At 37.5% G+C, this 27,673-nt stretch overlaps 1 protein-coding gene across 3 annotated transcripts; it reads left to right on the forward strand.

Annotated features, from left to right (window-relative positions):
• On the forward strand, positions 1 to 27,673 carry NDUFS1 (NADH dehydrogenase (ubiquinone) Fe-S protein 1, 75kDa (NADH-coenzyme Q reductase)). Of its 3 annotated transcripts, none has more exons than XM_005874230.2 (19): positions 1 to 188; positions 2,881 to 2,945; positions 3,460 to 3,551; positions 5,883 to 5,990; positions 6,747 to 6,823; positions 7,215 to 7,296; positions 7,388 to 7,518; positions 8,168 to 8,353; positions 10,033 to 10,167; positions 11,018 to 11,132; positions 11,900 to 12,045; positions 12,420 to 12,548; positions 14,040 to 14,169; positions 19,920 to 20,080; positions 21,750 to 21,904; positions 23,701 to 23,876; positions 24,788 to 24,922; positions 25,023 to 25,095; positions 26,252 to 27,673. In XM_005874230.2, exons 2-19 carry the CDS (start codon positions 2,885 to 2,887, stop codon positions 26,341 to 26,343), a joined length of 2,184 nt encoding a protein of 727 aa, XP_005874292.1. In that variant the 5' UTR covers positions 1 to 188; positions 2,881 to 2,884; the 3' UTR covers positions 26,344 to 27,673. The 3 variants fall into 3 exon arrangements, with proteins under 3 accessions (XP_005874292.1, XP_014401578.1, XP_014401579.1); XM_014546092.1 differs by lacking the exon at positions 1 to 188 and adding an exon at positions 1,389 to 1,412; XM_014546093.1 differs by lacking the exon at positions 1 to 188 and adding an exon at positions 1,643 to 1,665.

Genomic DNA, 27,673 nt, shown 5'->3' on the forward strand with positions numbered 1-27,673 from the left:
CGAACTGAACCTGAGCGGGGGGGAAATTGGCGCAGCTGAGGTTTCTAGTCCCTCCTGGCTTTCCGTTCTCCAGGCCCGGCTGACGGAGGTCGCCGAGGCCGCCATATTGAATAAGCCTCCGGGCGTCTAAGGGGGTCGGTGCGGTGCAGACAGTTCTGCCGAGTGCCCTCGGCGGCTCCAGACAGAAGGTGAGGACGTGTTTGGGTGCGAAGGTTGAGGTGCCATGGCCTCAGGAGTTTATTTCTTGACAAAACTTTGCTTTGGCCCAGGAGACTCATTTCCCCCTTGTCCTTGACTGGGCGCTGCGTCCCACCCCGCCTCCCCGGGAGCCCCGAGGGCCGGCCGGTGAGGTGTGCCGGCCCTGGTCTCTGGTCTGCTGGAGCAGGAAAGAAGCAGGCCCTGGGGAGCACTGGCCCGAACGCAGGCTTAGGGTGACCTTCGCTCCGCAGGGGAAATGCAGGACGTGCCCCTGTCTGGAGGGGAGGCCGTTTTGTTCCCTGGACGGGGACTTGTGTCAAGTGACTTCAGCCTACGGACGGAGCATTTTCTCCCCAGTCAGTACTTAGCTGGTCCAGTGCGTACGGTATTGCCTTAGCGACCGTCCACGCCTCTGACTGTTGGTTTGTTTTTGGTTTTGTCCATTGTGCGCGTTGGGTAGCGCTTTTTGGTCCTTTGGCCGGTGGGGAAACTGGAGGAGAAGACATGAAAAGTTAGAGCCCAAGGTCGCGCTGCGAGCAGCAAAGCCGCCCTGTTGGAAGGTCTTGGGCTCCCGGGCCTGACTGCAAGGTGGTGGGTCGGACACAGCCCTGCTCCGAAACGAAAAACACATCCTGCATATCAGATATTTACATGACGATTCATAACAGTAGCAACATTACAGTTATGAAGTAGCAACGAAAACAATTTTATGGTTGGGGGTCACCACAACATGAGGAACTGTATTAAAGGGTCGCGGCATTAGGAAGGTTGAGAACCACTGTGAGAGCTACAGTGTAGACAGTGTAGTGAACTGTTTCTGATGACTCAACAGCAAGAGGTTTTTGTTTTGTTTTTTAATGTTCTTTCCCCCGCCACCACCACCAAATGTGTGTGTGCGTCGTTGCTGTGTGATTTTTGAATCTGTCATTACTCGAATTCAGCCAATTCAGGTTTACCTCGACATCCGTAGGTTTTAATGGGACAGATGCTACTCATTCTGGAAATGGGTGATTTGACCTATTTGATGGGTTTTTAACCCCAGGGACCTGGTGTTAAGTCTTCAGAAGAAGGAAGTGACCAAAGGGCATTATTTCTTGTGGAGGAGCCTACAGTTAGTTGCTAACCTGCAGTTTACTATGTGGAATAAAGATGTGTGTGCAGTGTGCGCCGAGAGTGTGAGCAAGAGCACGAAAGAGCACTTTTAAAAACCGCTCGTAAGTGGCCAGTCCTGCCTAAATGCACTTCCGCTTGAGCTGACATTTATTCAGCTCCAACCTATAGCACAGCCTCCGAAGTACTGTTTTCTGCTCTTTAGATCAGCAGAAACTCACGCACCAAAAGCCACTCGCGAGTAGGCGACAGACCTGATGTCTGCAAATCCAGTATCACGGGTTCAGAACTAATGAATTTTATGAATTATTGAAATCTGACTCACTGAAATTCCCTATTATATATCATCTGTAACAGGTGTGTGAAACTTGATGCTTAAAACTTAGGTATACTAGGTACACAGGGTGCCCCAAAATACGTATACACGCTTGAACAGCAAGTAGCTGTTAAATGAAAATGAAATGTATCTTAGTAAACTGCCTTTAAAATTATATTCAAAGTGTGTATACATTTTTCGGGACGCTCTGTACATTATTTTCCACTCTCTTTACCTTTGAAATTCTTTATGTTGATATATTCTGATCACATAACTTGCATTTTTAAAAATTCCAAAGTGAAAAATTATAATTTGGATGCTTAGCCCATCTGATCAAGTGAATGGACCAAAACCTCTAAAAGTTCAGCTTTTTTGTTTGCTCATGTATATGTCTTTAATTGTTGTTTACATAATCCACTTTTGTGTATTTCAGTAATTCAGCAAACCTTTCAGAGTAGGGTTTTTCAACTTGCAGCACTCGACACTTCGGATAACTCTTAGGGGACAGTCCTGTGCATTGCAGGATGTTTAGCGTGCCCTGGCCTTGCCCCTAGATGCCTGTAGCTTTTCCCCAGTTGTGACAACAGTGTGTCCAGGCATTGCCAAATGTTCTCTGGGAAGCAAAATTCTTCCTGGTTGAGAACCAGTGTTTTAGATCCTACTGTGTCAGCCTTGGGGCTAGGCATTGAAAATAAGTTCATAATGCTGTGGGAGTAGAACAGATAATTGCAAATTTGTAAGTTCAGTGTACTACTCAACACAGAAAATGGCACTCCAGACACTTCAAAGGGTTGGGCTTGTGAGCTAGCTCAGAATATCTCAGGAGCATTTAGTATGTAATTGCTAAGAATATTAAAAGGCATATTGTTAGGAAATGAAGGTAGAAAGGTAGGCTTTACTTTACATAGATATTAATGATAAGCTGTTATTCTTGAAATTTGTTTTACTGTATAATAGTATTTTATGTGTGATAATTTGTTAATAGTTAAAAACAACAAATTTGCCCTTTACATAGAATTAGAAGGCCCAAATTTACATACCAGCTGCTGCTTCTTAGCTCCTTGACATGGTATAAGTCAGTAATCTCTTTGAGACTGAATATTCTCATCTATAGAATTTGAGGGAAAATATCAGAATTTGTCAATGTTCAAAGAAATAATGTATGTGGAATGTTTTAAAACCATAAAATATTACCAAAAAGTTTATAATTAGGGTTCTTCCTACAATAATATAACTCTTCTTTGTTTCATTCTTAGCAATATGTTAAGGATACCTGTGAGAAGGGCCTTAATAGGCCTTTCTAAGTCTCCTAAAGAATATGGTGAGTTGTTTTTTTTAATTTGCATTTGTTTGTACTCAACTTTGTATTTTTATAAATTCATAGATCTGTGGAATGTTTATTGAAAGACCCTAAACTCTTAATTTGTTTGAAATAAAAATAGAAACAAATGACCCAAGTCAAGTAGGATAATTTGGGAATTATAACTTTACCTTAAACAGTTTATAGAAATCATCATGGAATATAAAGTAACTAGAACTGCCCATCAGTGCCGCAAATGAAAAGAAACAGTCATTCTGCTTTTGAAAAGTGGTCTTCCCATGAACATATTTTTAGTGGTATTAAAAGTTTTAACTTAAATTGCTATTAAAAGTAGACAACTATATTCTGTTTGGTATTCAAGATTAAAAAGCTTTTTGGGTAATTCATTAATTTAAAAGTCTGAATCTATAGAAATTTTAGGCTTGTATGTTAGAGTTAGTTAATCCATTATCCTCTGCTATAATGAATTCAACTATATTAATCTATTTTTCACTTCAATATTTTTGATGGTCAGTTCGAACGACAGCCACAGCAGCAAGCAACTTAATTGAAGTATTTGTTGACGGCCAGTCTGTCATGGTGGAACCGGGAACTACCGTCCTCCAAGTAGGCATATGTCCTAATTCTCTACTTTTGTGTATGTTCTGCTTTTTAGAAAAATACCAGTTTATTTCTTTATATTGTTTATTTATCTAAAATTTTTAAGATTCCTTGATAAATACTCATAAAAGCACTATAGGTACATGAAAATAAGTTTGATTTGAAATCTTTGAAATCTTCCAAAGTGAGCTGTCATTTATGTTTCTGACTTTCTTTTATTTAAAATTTATGTTATTGATTAAAGAGGTAAACATAGATTGGTTGTTCCACTTACTTATGCATTCATTTCTTTTACGTGCCCTGACTGGGGATCGAACCTGAAACCTTGGCATATCAGATCGACACTAACTAACTGAGCTTCCCAGCCAGGGCTGATTCTCACTTTCTTAGTGAATGATGGCAATTCTTTTGTTTCACTTCTGCCTTCCAAATAAATGCTCATTAAGAAATTTGAAGTTACTTAAAATTATTAGTTAATATAGGTAAGTTTGGGGGAAAAGTAACCTCTGTTTGTTGTGAGCCTGCTTGATGTTTTGACTTTCATGTAACCTTTCTATTTTCAGTATATTGATAGGAATATAACCTACAAAACAGGTAAGTGAAGGCCAGTACATTCTTGAATATTTAGTTTCTCCAAATTTCTCCAGAACTAAGAAAATTGTTCATGCAGAAGTGATGCATTGTTGCATCTGCAAGTTATCACAGAGCCAAATGCTGTGTATTCATTTTAGCCACCATTTCTGGACTGTCTGCCAGGTATAGACATGTAAACAATAAATACATAACAAAAATATGTTCCAGGTACAGTGCAGAGTATTTTGGCAGGTATAGGAGGTGGTAGAAAGAGATGTGAGGAGCATCTCGAGTGATTCCTGAGGAGATTTGAAAGGATATAGACAAGGTTTGCATTGATGGAACATAAGGTATATGTAGAAGATGAGATAACAGGAAATCAGGTTATTCTGTAGGGAAGGTCCAGTCATGAAAGAAGATATAAGCCATGTTAAAGAGCTTGTAGTTTCACCCATCAGGAGTTTTTGTGGCTATTGAGCAATATGTCAGTGACAGTAGGATGATGGCTTGGGAGAAAAACAAGACTGGACTGAGAGATAAGGAAAGAGTATCTTGCATTAGTGGAGCAGGAAATGAAAAGGCCTAAAATAGATGGTAGCAATGGGAATGAAAACAAGATGTTAGAGTTAAAGGAGAGTAAGAGGTAGATAGGCCTTTAGGAATGATGAAGAGCAGAGGAATTTTTGTGGATTCTTTGTTGGCTTATTTGGGGTGAATTAGTAGGGGACAGAAATAGGTTGAATTTTAACTCTTTGGAGCATACACTTGCATAAATGCCTTTTTAAGTCTAAAGCTTGGAGAAGAGAGAACTCTGGGCTGCAGATGAAGAATGTGAGATATTACAAAGGCTGCGATAATATCATTTACTGCATCTAGCAAGTAGGAAGACTATAACATTTTGCTAAGTAGTTAAAACATTGGACATTGCTTTAGAGCAGCGGTTCTCAACCTGTGGGTCGCGACCCCTTTGGGGTTCAAACGACCCTTTCACAGGAGTCGCCTAAGACCATTGGAAAACACATATATAATTACATATTTTTGTGATTAATCACTATGCTTTAATTATGTTCAATTTGTAACAATGAAATTGGGGGTCACCACAACATGAGGAACTGTATTAAAGGGTCGCGGCATTAGGAAGGTTGAGAACCACTGCTTTAGAGTGAGGGCTAACTCTAGAGGAAATTTGAATATATTTATTGTAGGCTCAGAGAAGGAGCAGTGCTAATTGGTAGATAGAACTAATCCCTCTTACTAGGCAAACAGGAACTGGGAAGAGCTTCAGTCACAGTGGGGGTGTCAGTCCTGGGTTGGGTATTTGGAGTCAAAGCTAGAACCAAATCATAGCCAGCGAGTCTGTGTGAAGTGGAGTCTCTAATCTAAAGGAGGAGGCAAAGAAGATGTCCACGTATGAAACCACTGTGATAGAGTTTGAATGGGAGTCGTGAACAGTGGTTCAGAGTGGAAATGGGGAATCAAGCCTTCAGTCTGAAGCTGCTTTATTTAGTTTCTTTCATGTAAAGTGTAGACATGGCTGTGGATCCTTAAAGAGGCAGCTTCAGAGCAGGCTGAGGTTGGAATCAAGAGCAAAGAAAGGAAATCTCTTCAGGGATGAAGAAAGAATGAATGAAAATACAGATATTTATAAATAGGACTAATAAGATAGGTAGGAGGATGGCCTCACCCTCCCTCCCATGTTTTAGGCACAACTAGAATGAGGTCAGGTTATTCTAATGCAAAACTTTTTTACTTGTTGTCTTCTAGGCTTGTGAGAAGGTTGGCATGCAGATCCCTCGATTCTGTTACCATGAAAGGCTGTCAATTGCTGGAAACTGCAGGATGTGCCTTGTTGAAATTGAGAAAGCTCCTAAGGTACTTGATACCTAAAATTCCACTCCATGCTGTGGAAGGTAGAAAACTTTAAATCTCACAGCAAACTATATTTAGAATCACTACTATAGTGGAGAATCTAGCCCTGTTTACTTCTTTCTATAAATTAATTTTGTGGATGATTGATTCTCTTCAAAAGTGGAAACACATTGATGGAAGTGCTTTGTAAACACAAGGGCTATAAAATTCTAACAAATTTAGAAATTAAAGGTGTCTTTTTACAGCTGTCAGTATTTCCAAATGGCTATATGACACACAACTGGGATGTGGAGTTGCTAAGCAGTACATCAGAAGTGCTTATGTTGTGCCGTTTTCAGTAGAGAAAAGGGTAGCAGCGAAGAGCTTCACTTTGAGTTTAATTTCATTTTGGCCTATGCAGTTTTAATTCAGTAGTGCCTGCTAATCAAAAAGCAGCTTTATGATGTTCTGTTTCAGACCCTTATAGAAAATCGCATTGGTAGAATAAAATTAAGATGTAGGATGTCTTGCCGAAACCGGTTTGGCTCAGTGGATAGAGACATTGGTAGAATAAAATTAAGATATAGGATGTCTTATTTGTTTCTAAAAGAAATGTAAAGTGTCAGATGATCATATTATGAATATGAAAGTTAAAAAATTCAGTCTTCAAAAATACTCTCTTTTTTGCTTATTTTCAGAAGTCTAATGTTTTTATATGTTGGGTTACTTATAATTACAAATAAATACAAATACTTACAGATGTTTCTATTGAAATTTCAGGTTGTAGCTGCTTGTGCCATGCCAGTAATGAAAGGTTGGAATATCTTGACAAACTCAGAGAAATCTAAGAAAGCCAGGTACTTACTGTTACTTGGCTTAGTAACTTTTCTTAGAGCAGAAAATTATTGAACTGAGATTATTGCAGTGATATATTACTTTACTGGTCCTGATTTGCTTTGCATTTGTGTGTTTGTTTTTGTTTCAATTAATATGAATATTTTTTGAGGACCGTTCAGCAACTTCCGGTAATTTTGTGTTCTTATAAGTCATAATTTTTAGATTCTCTAATGATACTTTATCCTAGGCTTCTGTAAGCATTTTTTAGGTTGTTTTTAATACTACTTGGATAATGGTTACATTGACATTTCTGATAATAACTGTAAAATTAATACTATATGATAGCATACATCTGTGAAGGTTATTTAAATAGTATATGAAAACCATTTTATATATTAACTTTTCATACAGGGAAGGTGTGATGGAGTTCTTATTAGCAAATCACCCATTGGACTGCCCTATTTGTGATCAGGGAGGCGAATGTGATCTGCAGGTATGTAGGCTAATCTTATGAATCTATTTGGTTGTCTCAAGTTTTAATTTTATTACCAGCATTAGATTAACTCTCTTGTGATCTATTTAAGGACCAGTCCATGATGTTTGGAAGTGATAGGAGCCGGTTTTTAGAGGGGAAACGTGCTGTGGAGGACAAGAATATTGGGCCGTTGGTAAAGACCATTATGACTAGATGTATACAGTGTACTCGCTGCATCAGGTAATTCCCCACCCCCCCTTTCTGGAATATCATTTGTATACTTATTTAATATTCATAAAATTTGGTGGAATAACAACACTTTCATTTGGTGGGAGAAGAGGAATGTTTTTAATGGTTTTTTTTGCATCAGCCAATAAAATGAATAAGTTGGTCACTTTTGGTTAATATCAATGTCAGTTGGATTTAAAAACCAAATCTATAAGCATTAACTCTGTGGTAATTTGCTGAGCTATATACATGTAATTGGTGCAATTTTATGTATGTGTGCGATGCCTCAAATGCAAACATTGAATTTTTGTTTTTTAAAAAAAATATTTTTTTATTGATTTCTGAGAGGAAGGGAGAGGTCAGAGATAGAAACCTCAGTGATGAGAGAGAATCATTGATCACTTGCCTTCTGCATGAACTGGGGATTGAGCTTGCAACCCAGGCATGTGCCCTGACCAGGAATCGAACTGACTTCCTGGTTTACAGGTCGACAGTCAACCATTGAGCCACATCGGCTGGGCTATAGAATTACTTTTTATCTAGGGAGTATGCTCACCATTGAAATATACTCAACATCTTTTTTAGTGCTTGAAAATCATTGTAGGAAAGGAGATTAATTTTGCTGGATTTGACCATTTTATGGTATATTTTTGTCTTGCAGGTTTGCAAGTGAGATTGCAGGAGTAGATGATTTGGGAACAACAGGCAGAGGAAATGATATGCAAGTTGGCACATACATTGAAAAGATGTTTATGTCTGAACTGTCTGGGAATATCATTGATATCTGTCCTGTAGGTGCCCTGACCTCTAAGCCCTATGCCTTCACTGCCCGGCCTTGGGAAACAAGGTACTCATCATTGTATTTTTTAGATAATTTCTGCCCTTTGCTACTACTAAAAACTTTTTAAAGAATTTTCTTTCTGAGTCCTAAGTGCTTTGGTCTGCTAAGTTATTATTTGTTTGCATTAAGTAAAATCATCTTATATTGATTTCAGAGAGAATGGGAGAGGGAGATATAAATATCAGTGATGAGAGAGAATCTTTGATTGACTGCCTCCAGCACACCCCACATTGGGGATCGAGCCCACAACCGAGGCATATGCCCTGACTGGGAATCAAACCATGACCTCCTGGTTCATTGGTTGACGTTCAACCACTGAGCCATGCCAGCTGGGCAAATAAAATCCTTTTGCTGGAAATTAAATAGTTATAGATTGTAGGATAGAATGAAACTGCAAATTTAAAATTTATGGTCTGTTTTCATTGTATATTAAGTTTTTAACTATGTGAATATATCGTACTTTAACCAATTCCTATGATTAGACATTTTGTTTCTATTTTTTATAATTACAAATCTATGATAAACATTCATAAATTTTCTTGTATATCTCTGGTTCTTCTGATTAAACCAAGAAATGGAGTTGGTAGTACAACAAATTTGAATATTTTTAAGGTTTTAGAAACATATAATCAAATTCCCCTCCACTTTTAAACTTCCACCAGAGTTTATGGAGTTTCTTAAAATTCCAGGTATCAAACATTGTATTTATGTCTGCAAAAGGATGGGGGGGTGGAGAACAGTACAAAACAGATGTTTAATTAGAGAGTTTGTTCCCTTCTCCTCAGCCAATAAGGCTTCCATACTCAGCCAGTAGATCTGTGTGTGGATAGAGGAGCACGTTCAAAGTTCAGGCTGTTTTCAAGTTGGCCCAATGTGTTTCCACTGGATACTTTGAATCTCAGTGTCGTCCAGGAGTGTGAATAGCTTGGGGCCCTCTCTGGTCTCAGCTGCACATATATGAACAGCCTTTGCTAGGAGTGCTTGCCCCAACTATGACTACAGCCTCTAGTACGTTTGGCTCTCCTCAGCTCAAGGATCTCCATGATATCACTTCCCCAGGCAACTTTCCTCATTGCTCCAAAATGAGTGATTGTTCATCTGCAGGAAAGAAGCTCCCATCTTCACAGCCTGCCCTATCCTGGCAAAACCTCCAGTTCAAGGTGGTGGGAGGAGGGCTAAGAACTGCCCTAAGCCAGAATACCGCTGATTTCCACTCTTCTTAAAGTTAAGCTGTTTTTCCAGGCATAAGAGTTTCTATGAGTTTCCCTTCGGTAGAGTTCCAGAGTGTTGAATTGGTTGTTTTTAATTTCGTTCAATTTTATTTTTGTTTTTTTGGGGGGAAGGAATTGTCAAGCTCTTAAATAACCAAGCCAGAAATCTCTCCCTTCTTGTTAGTTATTTTGATACTCAAATGGTTTCAGATTTGCCCATTTAGAGCCCTTCCAGTTGGCTTCTATATCAGAACAATTTTAAAGTCTTCATTTTTGCATTAGGAATTTATGTGATATGTTCAAATATGAGGGTTTTTAAATTTTTTTTAAAGCATTTTCTCTGAGTTCCATTATTTTTAGAAATTCATAAACGAAAGTAATTACACAGTTTTTTGTTTGGGGTAAACCAGATAGCAGAAACTTTATTCTTATTCATAAAATCAACATAGCAAATATATGTATATATTTTCCCAGAAAGACAGAATCCATTGATGTAATGGATGCAGTTGGAAGTAATATTGTGGTAAGCACAAGAACTGGAGAGGTGATGAGGATTTTGCCAAGAATGCATGAGGACATTAACGAAGAGTGGATCTCTGATAAAACCAGGTATATGCTATATTGCTCTCCTTTTGCAATTGATTTAAAGGAAATTTTATAATAATGTTAAAGAACTATCTTTTGTATAGTTGCAAATTAATGAATATAGGCTATTAAATTCTGTACTATTAATATAGAGAATTGGACAAAACTAACAATAGTTTTAGATATGTCACTGGTTTTCATATTAACTTTGAGATACATCTTTTTTCCTTCTAAACCAACGGTTCTCAACCTGTGGGTCGCGACCCCTTTGGCAGTCGAATGACCCTTTCACAGGGGTCGCCTAAGACCATCCTGCATATCAGATATTTACATTACGATTCATAACAGTAGCAACATTACAGTTATGAGGTAGCAATGAAAATAATTTTATGGTTGGGTCACAACATGAGGAACTGTATTTAAAGGGCCAGAAGGTTGAGAACCACTGGTCTAAACACAGAAATTGAAGTAGATGAAGATATGTAAGTTTGTTTATTGGAGAAAATAAGCAAAATATCAGTTAGAGTTTATGCAACATAATTTTTTGATAAAATATCTAGAGGCACTCAAGTTTTATAAATAAAAATGATTTAGGTTTTTCAGCCGTCATATTGTTTGTGTAATTTTAAGATTATTCAGGTAGCTGAAAATAAGTTATAAGAATTCAAGCTTTATAGGTGGTATTTTAGTTTTTACCTGATATTCGTAAAATATTTATTAGTTTACCTCTAAGAAAACCTAGAATAATTACTTGTCAGGTATTTATTAACTTACTTGATAATGAATTTAACATTTTTTTTAGATTTTAAATTTGGAAATTATAGTTGCCTCTTTATCAAGATTCCACAAATGGTGTAATTTCTGTTTAATCTAGATTTGCCTATGATGGGCTAAAACGTCAAAGACTTACCGAGCCGATGGTCAGAAATGAAAAAGGGCTTTTAACCTATACCTCCTGGGAGGATGCACTCTCTCGTGTAGCTGGAATGGTAAAACATGGACATATAAAATAAATAGTATTTGTGATTTTTCAGTGACATCTTTGTAGTGAATAAGCGATATATATTTCTTCGCTTCTTTCCCTTTGCAAAGATTATTAACAAACATTTATTGAGAACTGTATGCCAGATGTAATGCTAGATGCAGGGATATAGAAATCACTAACACCTCTCTCACAGTCTTGTAGGGAAAGATACCTAATTAGGCAATTATCATATGCTGCTATGGGTAGTTGTGCAGGAAATGATATATGACATACAAATGATATATGAGTGGTGCCTAACCAGGGCTAGCATATCAAGGCTGCCTTCCTAGATAAGGTGACTCCTTAGGCAAAATTTAAGAATAATGAATACTAGTTTGCCAAAGCAAAAATAGAGGGAATGCCTTTCAACATGCAGGGCTTGAGGGAATGACAGATACTTGAGAAAAAGTTGTATTTAACTATAACTCCTAGTCTTCATCCTCCAGACCTCATTTTGAGGCCCTTTTGTTCCTAATTTAAAACAAACAGCTTCCTTCCAGGCTGGTGTTATTAGGGTTGGCCCCACATATACCTCTGCTCTCACAGATTAATTAATCATTGGTGTGAAACTTTTTATTAGAAGTTTGTTGCTTTTTTTCTACTTGAAAATGATTTTTTTTTAATTTTATGTTTCAGTTACAGTTGAAAATGATTCTTTTGTTCTCTGAACTGTTCATTGTGGTCTTTGCTGAATGAAAACTCCTTAGTGATACCTTTTGCGTTCATTTCCAGTTGCAGAGTTTTCAAGGCAAAGATGTGGCAGCAATTGCAGGTGGCTTGGTGGATGCTGAAGCCCTAGTAGCTCTCAAAGATTTGCTTAATAGAGTGGACTCTGACACCCTATGCACTGAAGAGGTCTTCCCCACTGCAGGAGCTGGGTGAGAATTATAAAGCTAGGATCTAGGTTTCCTTCCTTCATTCCTGCCTTCCCTCTCCACCTCCCTCCCTACTTTCCTCCTTTCCTTCCTGTGTATAAGTCAACACATCTATAGTATCTATGACTGAAATGAGACAACTTGGATTCTCTAACATGCCCACCAATTTATTTTCACATATAGACCAGCATTAAATCAGGAGGTATTGCAGAATCCAATTATAAATAAGTTTCTGAAACTTTGATGTAATTTAGGAATACTTCATAAAAATGCTTTGTCTGGGATTGCCATGGGTTTGTTGACACGAAGATATTCCGTGGATTGTCAGTGTATATTAGTTTTAAAGTAAACTTGTATTTTTAATTTTGTATTTCTAGCACAGATTTGCGATCCAATTATCTTCTTAATACTACAATTGCTGGTGTGGAAGAGGCAGATGTTGTCCTTCTGGTTGGTACAAATCCACGTTTTGAGGCACCACTATTCAATGCTAGAATTCGAAAGAGGTTAGTAATAATATTCAGGTTTTAAGTATATTTATGTGATAATTTGTTTTATATATGAAAAATTATTATTTTAGCTGACTTCTAAGTATTATTAGGAGGGAAACTTCAAAATACTATTGGAGGATAGTTTCTAACAGGTCTACCCCCCTTTCCTCCCAATGATCTTTTATTTATCTTATTTTTAAATAATTTAAGATGCTTGAAATGATCTTTGTATACACTGTTTTGTAATACTGTTCCCCCAGATTAACCAATGTTAACATTTTGTCATATTTGTTTTATTATTCTTGTTCCATGTAGATATGTGTGAATGTAATTTTCTGAATTATTTGAAATTAAATTTTAAACATGATGCCCTTTTACTCCTAAATACTTCTGTGTGGGTTTCCTAAGAACAAGGGACATTCTCTTAAATAATCAAGTATTTAGTATTGATACAGTATTATTTATTCCACAGTTTATGTTCAGATTTTACCAATTTTCCCATAATTGTTTTAGAGTAATTTTTTTCCTGCCAGAATCTAGTCTGGAGTCACACATTGTAATTAGTGTCATGACTCCTCAGTCCCTTTTTTGGGGCATTTTTTTGAAGAACACAGGGCAGTTATTTTGTAGAATGCCTCTCCATCTTTTTGTATCTTAGAGATCTGTGGATAGGTCAATCATATAATTTATTTTCTAAACTGGGACACTGTTGAGAGTGAAATGGGGAGGTGTTAATTACTCCAGGATAACAGGTTTCAGCCAGCACTGTCTCAGACAAATCAAAATATGTGTTCACCGTGTTTATAACTATTTTTGGAGGAACTGGATCCATACTTTCATGTCAGAGAGAGTAAATATGAATGAGGTAGTTTGTTTTCATGAAATATATATATATATAGTAATCCTCACTCAAGGATATGTTTATTGATTTTTAGAGAGAGAAAGGGAGAGTGAGAGAGAAATGGTGTGAGAGAGAAACATGGATTGGTTGCCTCCCATATGAGAGAGAAATAGTGGTGTGAGAGAGAAACATGGATTGGTTGCCTCCCATATGTGTCCCAACTGGGGATCAAACCTGCAACCTAGGTATATGCCCTGACTGGGAATTGAACATGCAACCTTTTAGGTGTACCAGATGATGCCACCCGGCAGGGCTTTCATGAACTATATTTAAATGGCTTTAGTGGATAATTAGGAGATAATTCTGTTGTGTAAATATGGCAAAATAAAAACTACAGATCGTTTATTCTAAAATTAGTCTTTGTTTATAGCTGGTTTATACAGATAGCATTCTAACACAGAAAATTAATTGACTACCTTTGTGTGTATTTTTACAACACTTTATTTTTGAAAGGTACACAATAAATTATATCTGTTAAGGTTAAATGTTCTGCTAGTGTTTTTGTGCTTTTAACATTTTGTAATATAAATAACATGTAACACTAGCATTAATGAGACCAATAGCTCAGTAATTTAGCTCTAAAAACTTTGCTGTTTTTATTTCAGCTGGCTTCATAATGACTTAAAAGTGGCCCTTATAGGCAGCCAGGTGGATCTCACTTACAGATATGACCATCTGGGAGATTCACCCAAAATTCTTCAAGACATTGCTTCAGGTACCCATCCATTCAGCCAGGTACTCTCAAGTTATATGTATTTACACTTACTGATTTTTAAGTATTGTTAAAAATTCTTGTTTTTGTAATATTATGTGATTACTGTTAAAAATTACAGCGATATAGACAAGATCATGGAAGAAAGTAAAAAATTCAAAATCCTACCACCCCAAACAAGTATTGGTAATACATTATTATCATCTCTCTGTTCATATATAGAGCAAGATAGATGAATAACAGGCAAACAAACAAAAATGAAGTGATACCATACATGCTGTTTTTATTTACTGGAGTTTAATTTTATTTGAAATTATCAGAAAAGACATTGAAGTGAAACTGAAAGGATTAAACCTTAACCTTCAATGAATTCTTTCTTATTCTTTTTTTGTTTTAATCTTTACCCAAAGATACCTTTCCATTGATCTTTAGAGAGAGAAATTGGAAGGGAAAGCGAATGAAGTGATACCATACGTGCTGTTTTTATTTACTGGAGTTTAATTTTATTTGAAATTATCAGAAAAGACATTGAAGTGAAACTGAAAGGATTAAACCTTAACCTTCAATGAATTCTTTCTTATTCTTTTTTTGTTTTAATCTTTACCCAAAGATACCTTTCCATTGATCTTTAGAGAGAGAAATTGGAAGGGAAAGCGGGGGGCTGGGAGAGAGAGAGAAACTTCCATGTAAGAGAGATACATTGACTGATTGCCTCCCACATGCGCCCTGACTGGAGGTATGTGCCCTTGACCAGGAATCAAACCCATGGTCTGCAGGCTGATGCTCTAACTACTGAGCAAACTGGCTAGAGCAATGAAGTCTTTCTTTATTGCAAGTTATTATTCCTAAAAGAAATTTCACCAGTTCTTTTACATGACCTTTTTCATTACTGGAGTCTTCATAAATATTCATTTCCTTGCTGTCTGTAGATTATAGTTGTTCATTTCTTATTTTTTAAAGAGAGTCTCATAGGTGCACTATCCCTTGAGTTCTTGCTTGCTTGAAAATGTCTAGTATTCCTGAAGAGAGCCTTAGTGGATATAAAGTTCTAGGGTCACACTTTTTTTCTTCTCTAAACTTCATAAACACTTGTTACTGTGGAGAAGTCTGACATCAGCTGTTTTCTCCCAGCCCTGTCCTATTTTTTTTTTCCTGTCTAGATACTTTTTTCTTGAAAGTTAAGAACTTCACCAGAAAGTGTCTTAATGGTGGTTCTCTATCACTTTTTATCTGAGGAGGTGTGCTTTTCAGTCTGAAGATTCAAGGTTCTCTTTATTTTAGAATTTGTGTGTGTGTGTGATTATTTTAAAAGTGGGAGGGGTTTTTATTTCTCATAATGGTTCTGGAGGTAGGTAGTTTGACAGATGATACAGGTTTCCCAAGATGTCATCAAGGAAGGGGCCTTCTTGCTTTGCTATCCTCGCTGCATTTGCTCACTCATGTGTTTGTGTGAGCCTCCTCTCATGGTTCCAAGATGATTGCTTCATTTATAGCCTCAAATGTAAATAAGAAGACAGTCGGGTCAAAGGGACAAAGCAGCCAAGCCCTATTTGTTTAAAGAGGAAAAACATTACCATGATTACAATGATCAAAAATTCTAAAAAATATTAAGTAGTCCTCTTTTATCTCTAGTTCTCATCCTCATGCCCCAGGAGATGATTCAGTGTTCTTCAGGAAAATTTGCTTCTATAATAGATTTCAATGTATGTTTTCTATTATATAACTAGAGGCCTGGTGCACAAAATTTGTGCACTGGTGGGGGAGGCGTGGCCTGCAGGGATCGGCCCGCTGTGGGAGCAGCTGCTCGTCCTGGTTAGCCAAGCAGTGCTCCCACTGTGGTAGTGCACTGACCACCAGGGTCAGCTCCGGCGTTGAGCGTCTGCCCCTGGTGGTCAGTGCATGTCATAGCAACTGGTCGACCAGTCGTTCTGGTCGTTCTGCCATTCGGTCTCTGGGCTTTTATTATATAGGATTAGTTATTTTCTCTCTCTTTTTTTAAACGTGTGCCTTTTAAAAATATATTTTTTTATTGATTTCAGAGAGGAAGGGAAAGGAAGTGATAGGAACATCAATGATGAGCCCTAGCTGATTTGGCTCAGTGGATAGAGTGTTGGCCTGAAGACTGAAGGGTCTCGGGTTCTATTCCAGTCAAGGACACATGCCGGGGTTGTGGGCTCAATCCATCCCTAGTAGCGGGTGTGCAGGAGGCAGCCAATCAGTGATTCTTTCTTGTCATTTATGTTTCTACTAGAAGCCCGGTGCACAAAAATTTGTGCACTGGCAGTGTGTGTGGGGGGGGGTCTCTCAGCCCAACCTGTGCTCTCTCACAGTCTGGGACCCCTTGGGAGATAACCACCTGCTGGCTTAGGCCCGCTCCCCTGGTGGCAGATGGCATGCCCAATTCCGCGGTGCCTGCCCTGTCTTCCCCAGTCGCACACGGCAGGCCCGGATCCTGCACTGGGGCAGGCAGTGGCTGGGGATCGCGCTGCCGCCTGCACAGGGCGGCGCAGCAGGATCTGCCTACAGTATGCAAATTTAATGGCCATCTTTGTTGGGTTAATTTGCATACTCTTCTGATTGGCTGATGAGCGTAGCGAAGGTATGGTCAATTAGCATCTTTGTCTTTTATTAGTGTAAAGAGAGTCTCATAGGTGCACTATCCCTTGAGTTCTTGCTTGCTTGAAAATGTCTAGTATTCCTGAAGAGAGCCTTAGCGGATATAAAGTTCTAGGTTCACACTTTTTTTCTTCTCTAAACTTCATAAACATTTGTTACTGTGGAGAAGTCTGACATCAGCTGTTTTCTCCCAGGCCTGTCCTATTTTTTTTTTTCCTGTCTAGATACTTTTTTCTTGAAAGTTAAGAACTTCACCAGAAAGTGTCTTAATGGTGGTTCTCTATCACTTTTTATCTGAGGAGGTGTGCTTTTCAGTCTGAAGATTCAAGGTTCTCTTTATTTTAGAATTTGTGTGTGTGTGTGATTATTTTAAAAGTGGGAGGGGTTTTTATTTCTCATAATGGTTCTGGAGGTAGGTAGTTTGACAGATGATACAGGTTTCCCAAGATGTCATCAAGGAAGGGGCCTTCTTGCTTTGCTATCCTCGCTGCATTTGCTCACTCATGTGTTTGTGTGAGCCTCCTCTCATGGTTCCAAGATGATTGCTTCATTTATAGCCTCAAATGTAAATAAGAAGACAGTCGGGTCAAAGGGACAAAGCAGCCAAGCCCTATTTGTTTAAAGAGGAAAAACATTACCATGATTACAATGATCAAAAATACTAAAAAATATTAAGTAGTCCTCTTTTATCTCTAGTTCTCATCCTCATGCCCCAGGAGATGATTCAGTGTTCTTCAGGAAAATTTGCTTCTATAATAGATTTCAATGTATGTTTTCTATTATATAACTAGAGGCCTGGTGCACAAAATTTGTGCACTGGTGGGGGGGGCGTGGCCTGCAGGGATCGGCCTGCTGTGGGAGCAGCTGCTCGTCCTGGTTAGCCAAGCAGTGCTCCCACTGTGGTAGTGCACTGACCACCAGGGTCAGCTCCGGCGTTGAGCGTCTGCCCCTGGTGGTCAGTGCACGTCATAGCAACTGGTCGACCGGTCGTTCTGGTCATTCCGCCATTCGGTCTCTGGGCTTTTATTATATAGGATTAGTTATTTTCTCTCTCTTTTTTTAAACGTGTGCCTTTTAAAAATATATTTTTTTATTGATTTCAGAGAGGAAGGGAAAGGAAGTGATAGGAACATCAATGATGAGCCCTAGCTGATTTGGCTCAGTGGATAGAGTGTTGGCCTGAAGACTGAAGGGTCTCGGGTTCTATTCCAGTCAAGGACACATGCCGGGGTTGTGGGCTCAATCCATCCCTAGTAGCGGGTGTGCAGGAGGCAGCCAATCAGTGATTCTTTCTTGTCATTTATGTTTCTACTAGAAGCCCGGTGCACAAAAATTTGTGCACTGGCAGTGTGTGTGGGGGGGGGTCTCTCAGCCCAACCTGTGCTCTCTCACAGTCTGGGACCCCTTGGGAGATAACCACCTGCTGGCTTAGGCCCGCTCCCCTGGTGGCAGATGGCATGCCCAATTCCGCGGTGCCTGCCCTGTCTTCCCCAGTCGCACACGGCAGGCCCGGATCCTGCACTGGGGCAGGCAGTGGCTGGGGATCGCGCTGCCGCCTGCACAGGGCGGCGCAGCAGGATCTGCCTACAGTATGCAAATTTAATGGCCATCTTTGTTGGGTTAATTTGCATACTCTTCTGATTGGCTGATGAGCGTAGCGAAGGTATGGTCAATTAGCATCTTTGTCTTTTATTAGTGTAGATCTCTTTCTCCCTCTCCCTTCCTCTTTGAAATCAATTAAAAAATATATATACATATATTTTTCTTTTTTTTTTTTTAAAGAAACATCAGTGATGAGAGAGAATTATTGATCAGATGCCTCTGCATGCCCCTTACTGGGAATCGAGCCTGCCACACCTGCCTGGCAATTTTATTTTCTTCATCAAGAACTCTTAACCATGCAGATATTGGATCTCCTTTTCTATCTTTTCTGTCATTTTTTCCTTAGTTCTTTTGTTCTTTTTCAGTTTGTTTTATATAATTTTTTTATAGCCTTTCTTATTCCTGTATTTACAGTCATGTTTTATTTTGTTTATTTTATTGTTTCTGGAATGGTGTTCATATCTAATTTCTCTTCCAGTTCTCTCCTTAGTTCTGATATGAAAATCTATTGTATTATACCCTCTATTATGTCACTTATTTGAACTCTTTTTTTGTTTGTTTTTACTGATTTTTTTGGGGGGGAGGAGGGATATGAAGGGAAAGGGAGAGATAGAAACATTGATGAGAGAGAAACATCAACATTGATTGACTGCTTTCTGCATGGTCTCTACTGAGGATTGATCCAGAAACCAGGGCATGTACCCTGACTGAGAATGGAACCAGTGACCTCTTGGTGCATGGGTCAATCGATGCTCAACCACTGAGCCACACACCACAGGCCAGGCTGAAATCTTATTTTTTTAAGTGCGATAAAAGTGTGTTTTTCATTTTTTGAGGCCATTGAAACTTTCTCCGAACTCTTCACATTTCCTTGGGAAATTCCTCTTGCAATGAATATCCTCCTCTTTGTAGTATCTAGGTATAATTCTCATGCTGATTCTTTGATTAGGGCTAGCTGTCTGTTGTAGAATGAAACAGAGGGATGGGCAGGAGAGTGAGCTATGTAGTCTACAGCTTTACTTCTAATTTTTTTCATCTTCTACCAAAGTTGTAGTTTCCTTTGCTCTTGGCATGCACTCCCCCCTTAGTCTTTGGCATTCAGGAAGTTGCTATGTTTGGCATTCAGGAAGTTGCTATGTTTGAAAGCAAACTGCATTGGGATCTAGCGATCATTGCTTTCCCTACCACCTCCTCCCTGTCTGGGACCTGGTGAGTAGACAGAAGACAGTAGACATGGTACCTTAGCATGGTTTTTCCTGTTACACAGTACCATCGGAATCTCAGTCGGGAACATTCCCCAATTCCTCTGACTCAGTCTTCCTGACCAAAGTTGTTTGGCTTGGATTTTGATTCCCAATGCTTACTTTTAGAAAATCTGTTTTATCTCGTGGTACTTGTTTAATCATTTCACATAGCATTGGCAATGTGATTAATTGTGGCTGTATGTATGTCTATATGTTGACTAAACTTGGGGACAACATATTGTAGATTCAGATTTGGTTAAGTTTAGTTTTCATGTGTTTTTCATAAAAGTTACAAAAATTTTTTTTAATAGGTCTTAAAGGAAGCTAAAAAACCTATGGTGGTTTTAGGTAGTTCTGCGCTCCAAAGAAATGATGGGGCAGCGATTCTTGCAGCTGTTTCCAGCATTGCTCAAAAGATTCGGATGAGCAGTGGTGTTGCTGGTGATTGGAAAGTTATGAATATCCTACATAGGTATGTTGAGTATTGTTTTACATAATATAAAATTCAAGTAATTTTGTGTATAAGTGTCTTACATTGTCACATTTAGATTTACAAACAACTTAATATTTAACAACATTATCTTAGCTGGTATAAAATAGAAACCTTTACTTTCTTTGTGAGAAAAACCCAAGATAATAAAAAATATTTTAAAATATCCAAATTTGCAGTTAAGTGCTGAGAAATCTTGAAAATCTGAATCAGTATAACTTGTTGCAAAAATTACAATGTCTTTGATTAAATGATGAAAATGTAAGCTAACTTACTGAGAATATATCTAAAGTTTTTTGGTGAGTATATTAACAATGCAAGTTTAAGACACGAAAAAGAAAAAAAAGAGTATGAAATAAAAGTTTTCTTTATTCCACTATCTGTAGATAATTACTATTGCTATTTTGGTGTACTCTTGTCTGGTCTTTTATTTCCCGTGTAAAATAATATAGTTGAAATCATACTGTGCATACAATTTTGTGTCCTCATTTTGATAGATTCTTATTACCAAATAAAAATTTCTTCCTGTTATTAGAAATAATTTTAAAAATATATTTTTATTGATTTCAGAGAGGAAGAGAGAGAGAAACATCAGTGATTAGAGAGAATCATTGATTGCCTCCACACTTCACACTGGGGTTTGAGCCCACACCTGGGCATGTGTCCTGATCAGTAATCAAACCGTGACCTCCTGGTTCATAGGTCAACACTCAACCACTGAGCCACGCTGGCTGGGCACAACTTGCATTTTTAAGATCAGTTTGGCTATTCTGGGTCTTTTGCAGTCCTTATGAATTTTAGGATCAGTTGGTCAGTTTCTGCAGAGGATTCAGCTATGAATTTTTTTTAATCCTCACCAGAGAATATGTTTCCATAGATTGGAGAGAGAGAGAATTGGGAGAGGGAGAAAGAGAAACATCAGTGTGAGAGAGAAACATCTGTCTTTTTTAAAAGATTATTTTCTGCTTATAAGAGTTATATATGTTCACAGAAAAAAATTCCATAAAGACATACACCATTGTATTCATTATAGTTTTCTCTGAATTACAGTTTTATGAGTGTGTTTAAATTTATCCCTTTTGGCTTTCAAAATCACCCATTTTTCTCTAATTTACTGTGTTTGGCTTATCATGTGTTTTATGGCTTAACTGTATTGAATAAGAATCAACTTAAAACAATTGCAATTGGCAGAAAGCTTCCAAAATTATTTCATTAAATATTAGCTAAGGAAGAAACACAGTGTCCTAGACATCTTGTTTGTTTGTTTGTTTTTTAGCCATTCTTAAATCCAAAAGACTATTGTTTCTGCTTTTGACATCTGTTTTAAATGGATAAAAAAGGTGAGGGATGGTTTAGGTATCACATTAAAATTTTTTTTTAAACCTGAGGATATTTTCATTGATTTTCAGAGAGAGAGGAAGGGGGAGAGAGAGTGCAAAGCATCAATGTGAGAAAGAAATATCGATCAGTTGTCTTCCGTTAACACCCTGACCAGCTGAGGATAGAAACGGCAACCTAGGAATGGAAGCCTTGACCTTTGACCTTTCAGTGTATGGAACAGTGCTCCTACCAACTGAGCCCCACCGGCCAGGGCTCATTTACTTTTTATAGTGAAACATGGTACTTATGCTAAAAATTCCTAATTCTACAGGATTGCAAGCCAAGTAGCTGCTTTAGACCTTGGGTATAAGCCTGGGGTGGAAGCAATTCGAAAGAACCCTCCCAAAGTGTTATTTCTCCTGGGAGCAGATGGAGGTTGTATCACTCGACAGGATTTGCCAAAGGATTGTTTCATTATTTATCAAGGTAAGTAGCATGTGACACCAGAAACAGAAGAGAATAGTACACTGTGTATTGTAGAAACTGTTTGGCAATATATTCAGTGGATTGAATATTTTTCCATTCAGGAGTTTCCCACACACACCCTCCCAGTATTTTTAAAACCAAGTTATAGGTTTTATTTGTTAAGAGGCCCGGTGCACGAAATTTGTGCACGGGGGTTGGGGGAGGGAGGAGGGGTGTCCCTCAGCCCAGCCTGCACCCTCTCCAATCCGGGATCCCTCTTGCAATCCAGAACCACTGGCTCCTAACTGCTCACCTGCTTGCTTGCCTATTGCCCCTAACTGCTCCTCTGCCAGCCTGATGGCCCTAACTGCTCTCCCCTCCTGGCCTGATCCCCCTAACTGCCTATCTGCTTTCCCTTCCTCTTCGCACCCTTCAGAACCCCAGCGCAGGCGTGCTGAGAGCTCTCCGCAGTGCCCCTGCCCCTGCCCACGTGTTGATTGGTTGTTACGTGAAGGTGTCCTGGAAAATTTGCATATTCCTCTATTAGTATAGATAGTTGGTACTGCTATTAAGAATTATTACTTGATGTGATTTAATAACAGAATTAAACCTAAATGCTCCTAGTAATAGGAATGGTTAAATTCTGGTTTATTTATACAATGAGATATTATATAACATTAAAATTCAGCTTTTCAAAGAAACCATGTAAAAACGTTAAAAATCATGAGTCCTGTATTACAGGACTTTAATGCATCATATTTAATAGTGCTCCTTGGGCTTTTTTTAATATTTGACTCATTTTCTTGAACTCTCATTCATTGTATGAAATGAAATCAAGTTTCCCTGGAATAAATGGAGTCCAGAGTTTTCTCGATATTTTACAGAGAAAAGTATTACATAATTTTCCACTTCATTTTACACATAAACACCATAAATTTACAATAGGCTTTTCATGGAAGTAGTTTGTATCTTTAGTTTGATAAAGTTAAACCAAAATGCATAAACTCAAATTCTAGTTCTATCCAGAGATAATTATTGATTGTGGTTTGTTGTTGTTTGTTAAGTAATTTATTTTTTAATTTTTATTATTTTGAGAGAGAGATTTGCTGCTCTACTTATTTATGCATTCATTGGCTGATTCTTGTATGTGCCCTGACCAGGCTCAAACCCACAACCTTGGCATATGGGAATGACGCTCCAACCAACTGAGCTACCCGGCCAGGGTGATTGTGGTTTTGATCTGCATGCTTCATACATTTTCCTATGCATATACAAGCATGTACACAAATGAGATCAAAGTTTATATGTTGTGCTATAATTCTTCATTTAATTTCTTCCCTCCCCCAACAGTTTGTTAAACTATTAGTGATTCATTATACTATTTTTTATAATTCTCTGTATATACCCTTTTCAGTGTTATTACTGTCTTATTCTTGTTGTACACTTTTTGTTTCTCCACCATTTCAGTCTACTTTACCAAATTTCACTAACATTCATCTGAGCATTTTCACTTTATAATCATCAAGAGAAATAATATACCTAGTTGTCACTATATATGTGTATGAGATACATATTTGTGTATTTGCAAACAATAATCTGGGAAGATACATATCAAGTACTTTAACAGTAATTTTCTTTGGGAAGGAAGTTGAATTGTGGGCAAGGTTGGTTTTAATCTTTATCCCAGGGTTTCAGTATTGTATTGTTTTTATTTTTAAAACACTTTTATAATTTTAAAAATGTTTACTATGTTCATGTAATAGTACCTAGTCAGTTTTTTACTAAAATGTTGTTTGCCATTTTCCATCTTTTCACAGGACATCACGGTGATGTTGGAGCTCCTATAGCTGATGTTATTCTCCCAGGCGCAGCTTACACAGAGAAGTCTGCTACTTATGTCAATACTGAGGGCCGAGCTCAGCAGACTAAAGTAGCAGTGACCCCTCCTGGCTTGGCGAGAGAAGACTGGAAAATTTTAAGAGCCCTCTCGGAGGTATTTATTCTTGGTTGCTTGACATGTTAGTTTGTCAGAATGGTTTTCAAAGTCAAGGAAGACCCAAGTCTGTAATGCAAAGATGATTTGAATTATCTCTACAGGGAAAATGTGTTTAAAAAATGGAAATTTGAAATTGGTATTTTAATTTTTGACTTATATTTCTTTTAACTCTTTTTACTATAAAAAGAATCATGAGATTTAAAATAATGTACAGTTGTTTATAAGCTGTATATGATCAATAACAAGCAGTCACCTTTAGCATAGCATTATCTCTTCAATCATTTATTTCATAATCAGTCTATTTTCTAAAGATAAATTACTAATGTACTGACAGCTATTTATGGATTACCAGTGTTTTTTACAATTGTGTTCCCCTCTCACCCCCTTGCTTAATATACACACTAATGGACACCAGTAGATTTTCAGTAGTACTGTATATTTCACCATAGTCGCAGTTACATACAGGGATGAGCAAAAATAGGTTTACAGTTGTATGTGCAACACAGCATTTATTCTAGGCCCGGGGCATGAAATTCGTGAACGGGTAGGGTCTCTAGGCCTGGCTGGCGATCAGTGCTGATTGGGGCCTTCCAGCTGCCTGCGAGGCCTTCCTTTGTTCCATGCCGCCCCCTGGTGGTCAGCTTGGGGCCTTCCAGCGGCCTGCGAGCCTTCCTTTGTTCCATGCCGCCCCCTGGTGGTCAGCACACATCATAGTGAGCAATAGAACTCCCAAACTCCTGAGGGGACACTTTGCATATTAGCCTTATATATAGAGAGAGATTATTATTTATTCATTATTGTATTTTTCATATAAACAGTTGTGAACCTACTTTTGCCCATCCATATATTATTTGAAAATTTTAAGTATTAAAGCTTTATGTCAATTTTTGGGTCCTGATATGTTATAGATAGCAGGCATAACTCTTCCATATGATACTCTGGATCAAGTAAGGAACAGATTGGAAGAAGTCTCTCCTAATCTTGTTCGATATGATGATGTTGAAGGAGCTAATTATTTCCAGCAAGCAAGTGAGCTCTCCAAGGTAAAAACTTATCTATATGCTGTTTTCATAATAGTGTATCCTTCAGTGTAACAGTAGTACTTTTTAATACTATTATTGATCTCTTACTCCTCTTTTGCAGCTAGTGAACCAGCAACTACTTGCTGATCCTCTTGTTCCACCTCAGCTAACAATAAAAGACTTCTATATGACAGGTATGCAATTGTCAACATGACTGGCAAGTATGAAAGGTGGTAAGGAATAATTCAGCATTGTGATTACAACCTGTTAGTATTTAATATTTTTAATTTTTGAAGATTTTAAAACATCAAAACTGGTATAATTCATATTTTCTGATTTTACTGTAATTCCCTTTTCTAAAATGTAAGCAGAGTTTGAAAATGCAGGAAAAGTTAACAGATTTTAAATATAAAATTTTACTGTTGTATTTAGTATCACTGTGTAGCAATTTAGGGAGAGTTTTTCTGTGAAAGTTTTCCTGAGAATTACAGTAGAAGAATCAAAATACTTCAGTGGTGAAACATGTTAAATGGTGCTTCTGATGGAAGGGGTTAGGAATGTTTTTAAGGAGTGCAGACTAACTGAAACTTGTTTACTGCACATCTTACAACACTTGATATAACATCTAGGTTATGAGGTACTTGATAAGATGATTTAAACATTTTTTTATATCTAAAAGCAGGTAGGAGTATATTTTAATTTTTTTGGTACAATTTATATCTAAGATTATTTTTAATAGGATGTTTAGTTATGTTATAAAAGTTGTATTCATTGTAGAATATATGCCTAAGCTAAAAATAGCAAGAAAAACTCACTATGACCCCACTACTCAGAAATAACTATATTTATTTTTAACATTTTGGCCAATCACTTGGGGATATATACATATATTATTCTAACAAAAACAGATTATTCAGTTACTATGGGTTTTTTGTTTGCTTTTTATAGCTGTTGAAATGTAATTCATATACCATGAAATTTACCCATAAAGTGTACAATTGAATGCATTTTAATACACATTGTTGTGTGACCTTTTTTTCAATTACAGTATGTATTCACATATTTTTCCAGTCTTTAATGCTTTTCTATAATATGTTTAATTGTTGTATACTGGCACATTGTTTGCTATATGTAATTATTTAATCACACCTAGGAATACTTATTAAAAGCATTTAGCTAATAAGGGGCTTATCCTCTGAATTTGTTGGTTGATCTCACAAAATTTACACATAGTTGTATAATTTTATATAGCCTTTTTTTTTTTTGTTCCTGAATATGTGAAACAGAGTTTTACTATGTGCTTTTTTAAAGTTGTATTATCAAAGTCCAACTTTTTAAAATCTCTTTCAGATTCAATTAGCAGAGCCTCACAGACAATGGCCAAATGTGTTAAAGCTGTCACAGAGGGTGCCCAGGCAGTAGAGGAACCATCCATATGCTGAAACATCTACCAGTTTTGCTACAGATACTTAATGGACAACTGTGTTGGAGTGATCTCTTAGAGGTTTCTCTCTTTAAAAAAAATAATCTGAATGATGTAATATTTAAGGTTCTATCATGCTTATTTGAAAACAATATTGCAATCATCAAAGAACTTGGAGCTTCCAAGAATGTTTATGTATTGTGTGTAAACATTAAATAGTTTAATAAACATGTACACTGATGCTTTTTCATGTAAAAGCATTAATAGTCTTTGTGATGAATACAAAGAAAATCCTTAAAATATGAATTTTTGTTTATCTTTATAGGTCATTTATGTTTGTAAATGGGTTAAAGAAGCAAAGCTTCCATTAGGACCCTTTTTTTAATTTGTTTTGTTTTTTTGTTAATCCTCACCTGTTTTTTCCATTTATTTTTAGAGAGAGTGGAAGAGAAGGAGGGAGGGAGGGAGAAATATTGATGTAAGACAGACACATCAATTGGTTGCCTTTGCACGAGCCCCAACTGGAGCCAGAATCGAACTTGTAACCCAGGTTTGTGCCCTTGACCGAGAATCAAACTCGTAACCCTTCAGTGTGCAGGCTGAACTCTAACCACTGAGCACACTGGCGAGGGCAGGGCCCCCTTTTTTGTTGTTAAAATAAAGATTTAAGCATTCTGTCAGGGTGGGTACATAGAAAAAATACATAATCATATACTGTATGTATCCTGGAAAATTATAATAACGATAGCTAATGGTTATTCAACTTTTTCTGTGTGCTAAGTAACCACTAAGCTTATATGTATTACCTTGTTTTGTCCTTGCTCTGACCCTATGAGGTAGTAGTATCTCATTTTACAGGTGAAGAACCTGAAGCCCAGGTATATTAGGTAGCTTGCTCAAGGCCACAATAAAAAAGTCAGACTCAAGCTGAGTTCTGTCTGACTCCAAAATGTATTGTTCTTAACTGCTACACATAATTCCCTGCCATTGATGCATAGTCTAAGAATTGGTATTGAGGAGCTTAATGGTTAACACATTTTTCTGTATTCTCTTGTACCTGTTTATATAATGTCATGGTGGTTATGTGACATTTTTCTTTGGATAATAGATTACACGTACATACACCCACCGGGAATGAGGGAGGTCTGAAGAGATCTATAATGTAGGTCTTCATTGATGTTTCATATTCATTATATTAGTACCATGTATAATATTAAGTCAGATAAATTTCCAGTAACAGAAAATAAACTAATAGCTTTCATAATTTTTAATTGTCAAAACAAAAAGGAAAAATTTTACAGCTAATCTTGGAGGTAATCTAAAGCTATATTAAATTTTTTCAAAATTCA

This window comes from Myotis brandtii, unplaced genomic scaffold (assembly GCF_000412655.1).
Source record: "Myotis brandtii unplaced genomic scaffold, ASM41265v1 scaffold43, whole genome shotgun sequence".
Lineage (NCBI taxonomy): Eukaryota > Metazoa > Chordata > Mammalia > Chiroptera > Vespertilionidae > Myotis > Myotis brandtii.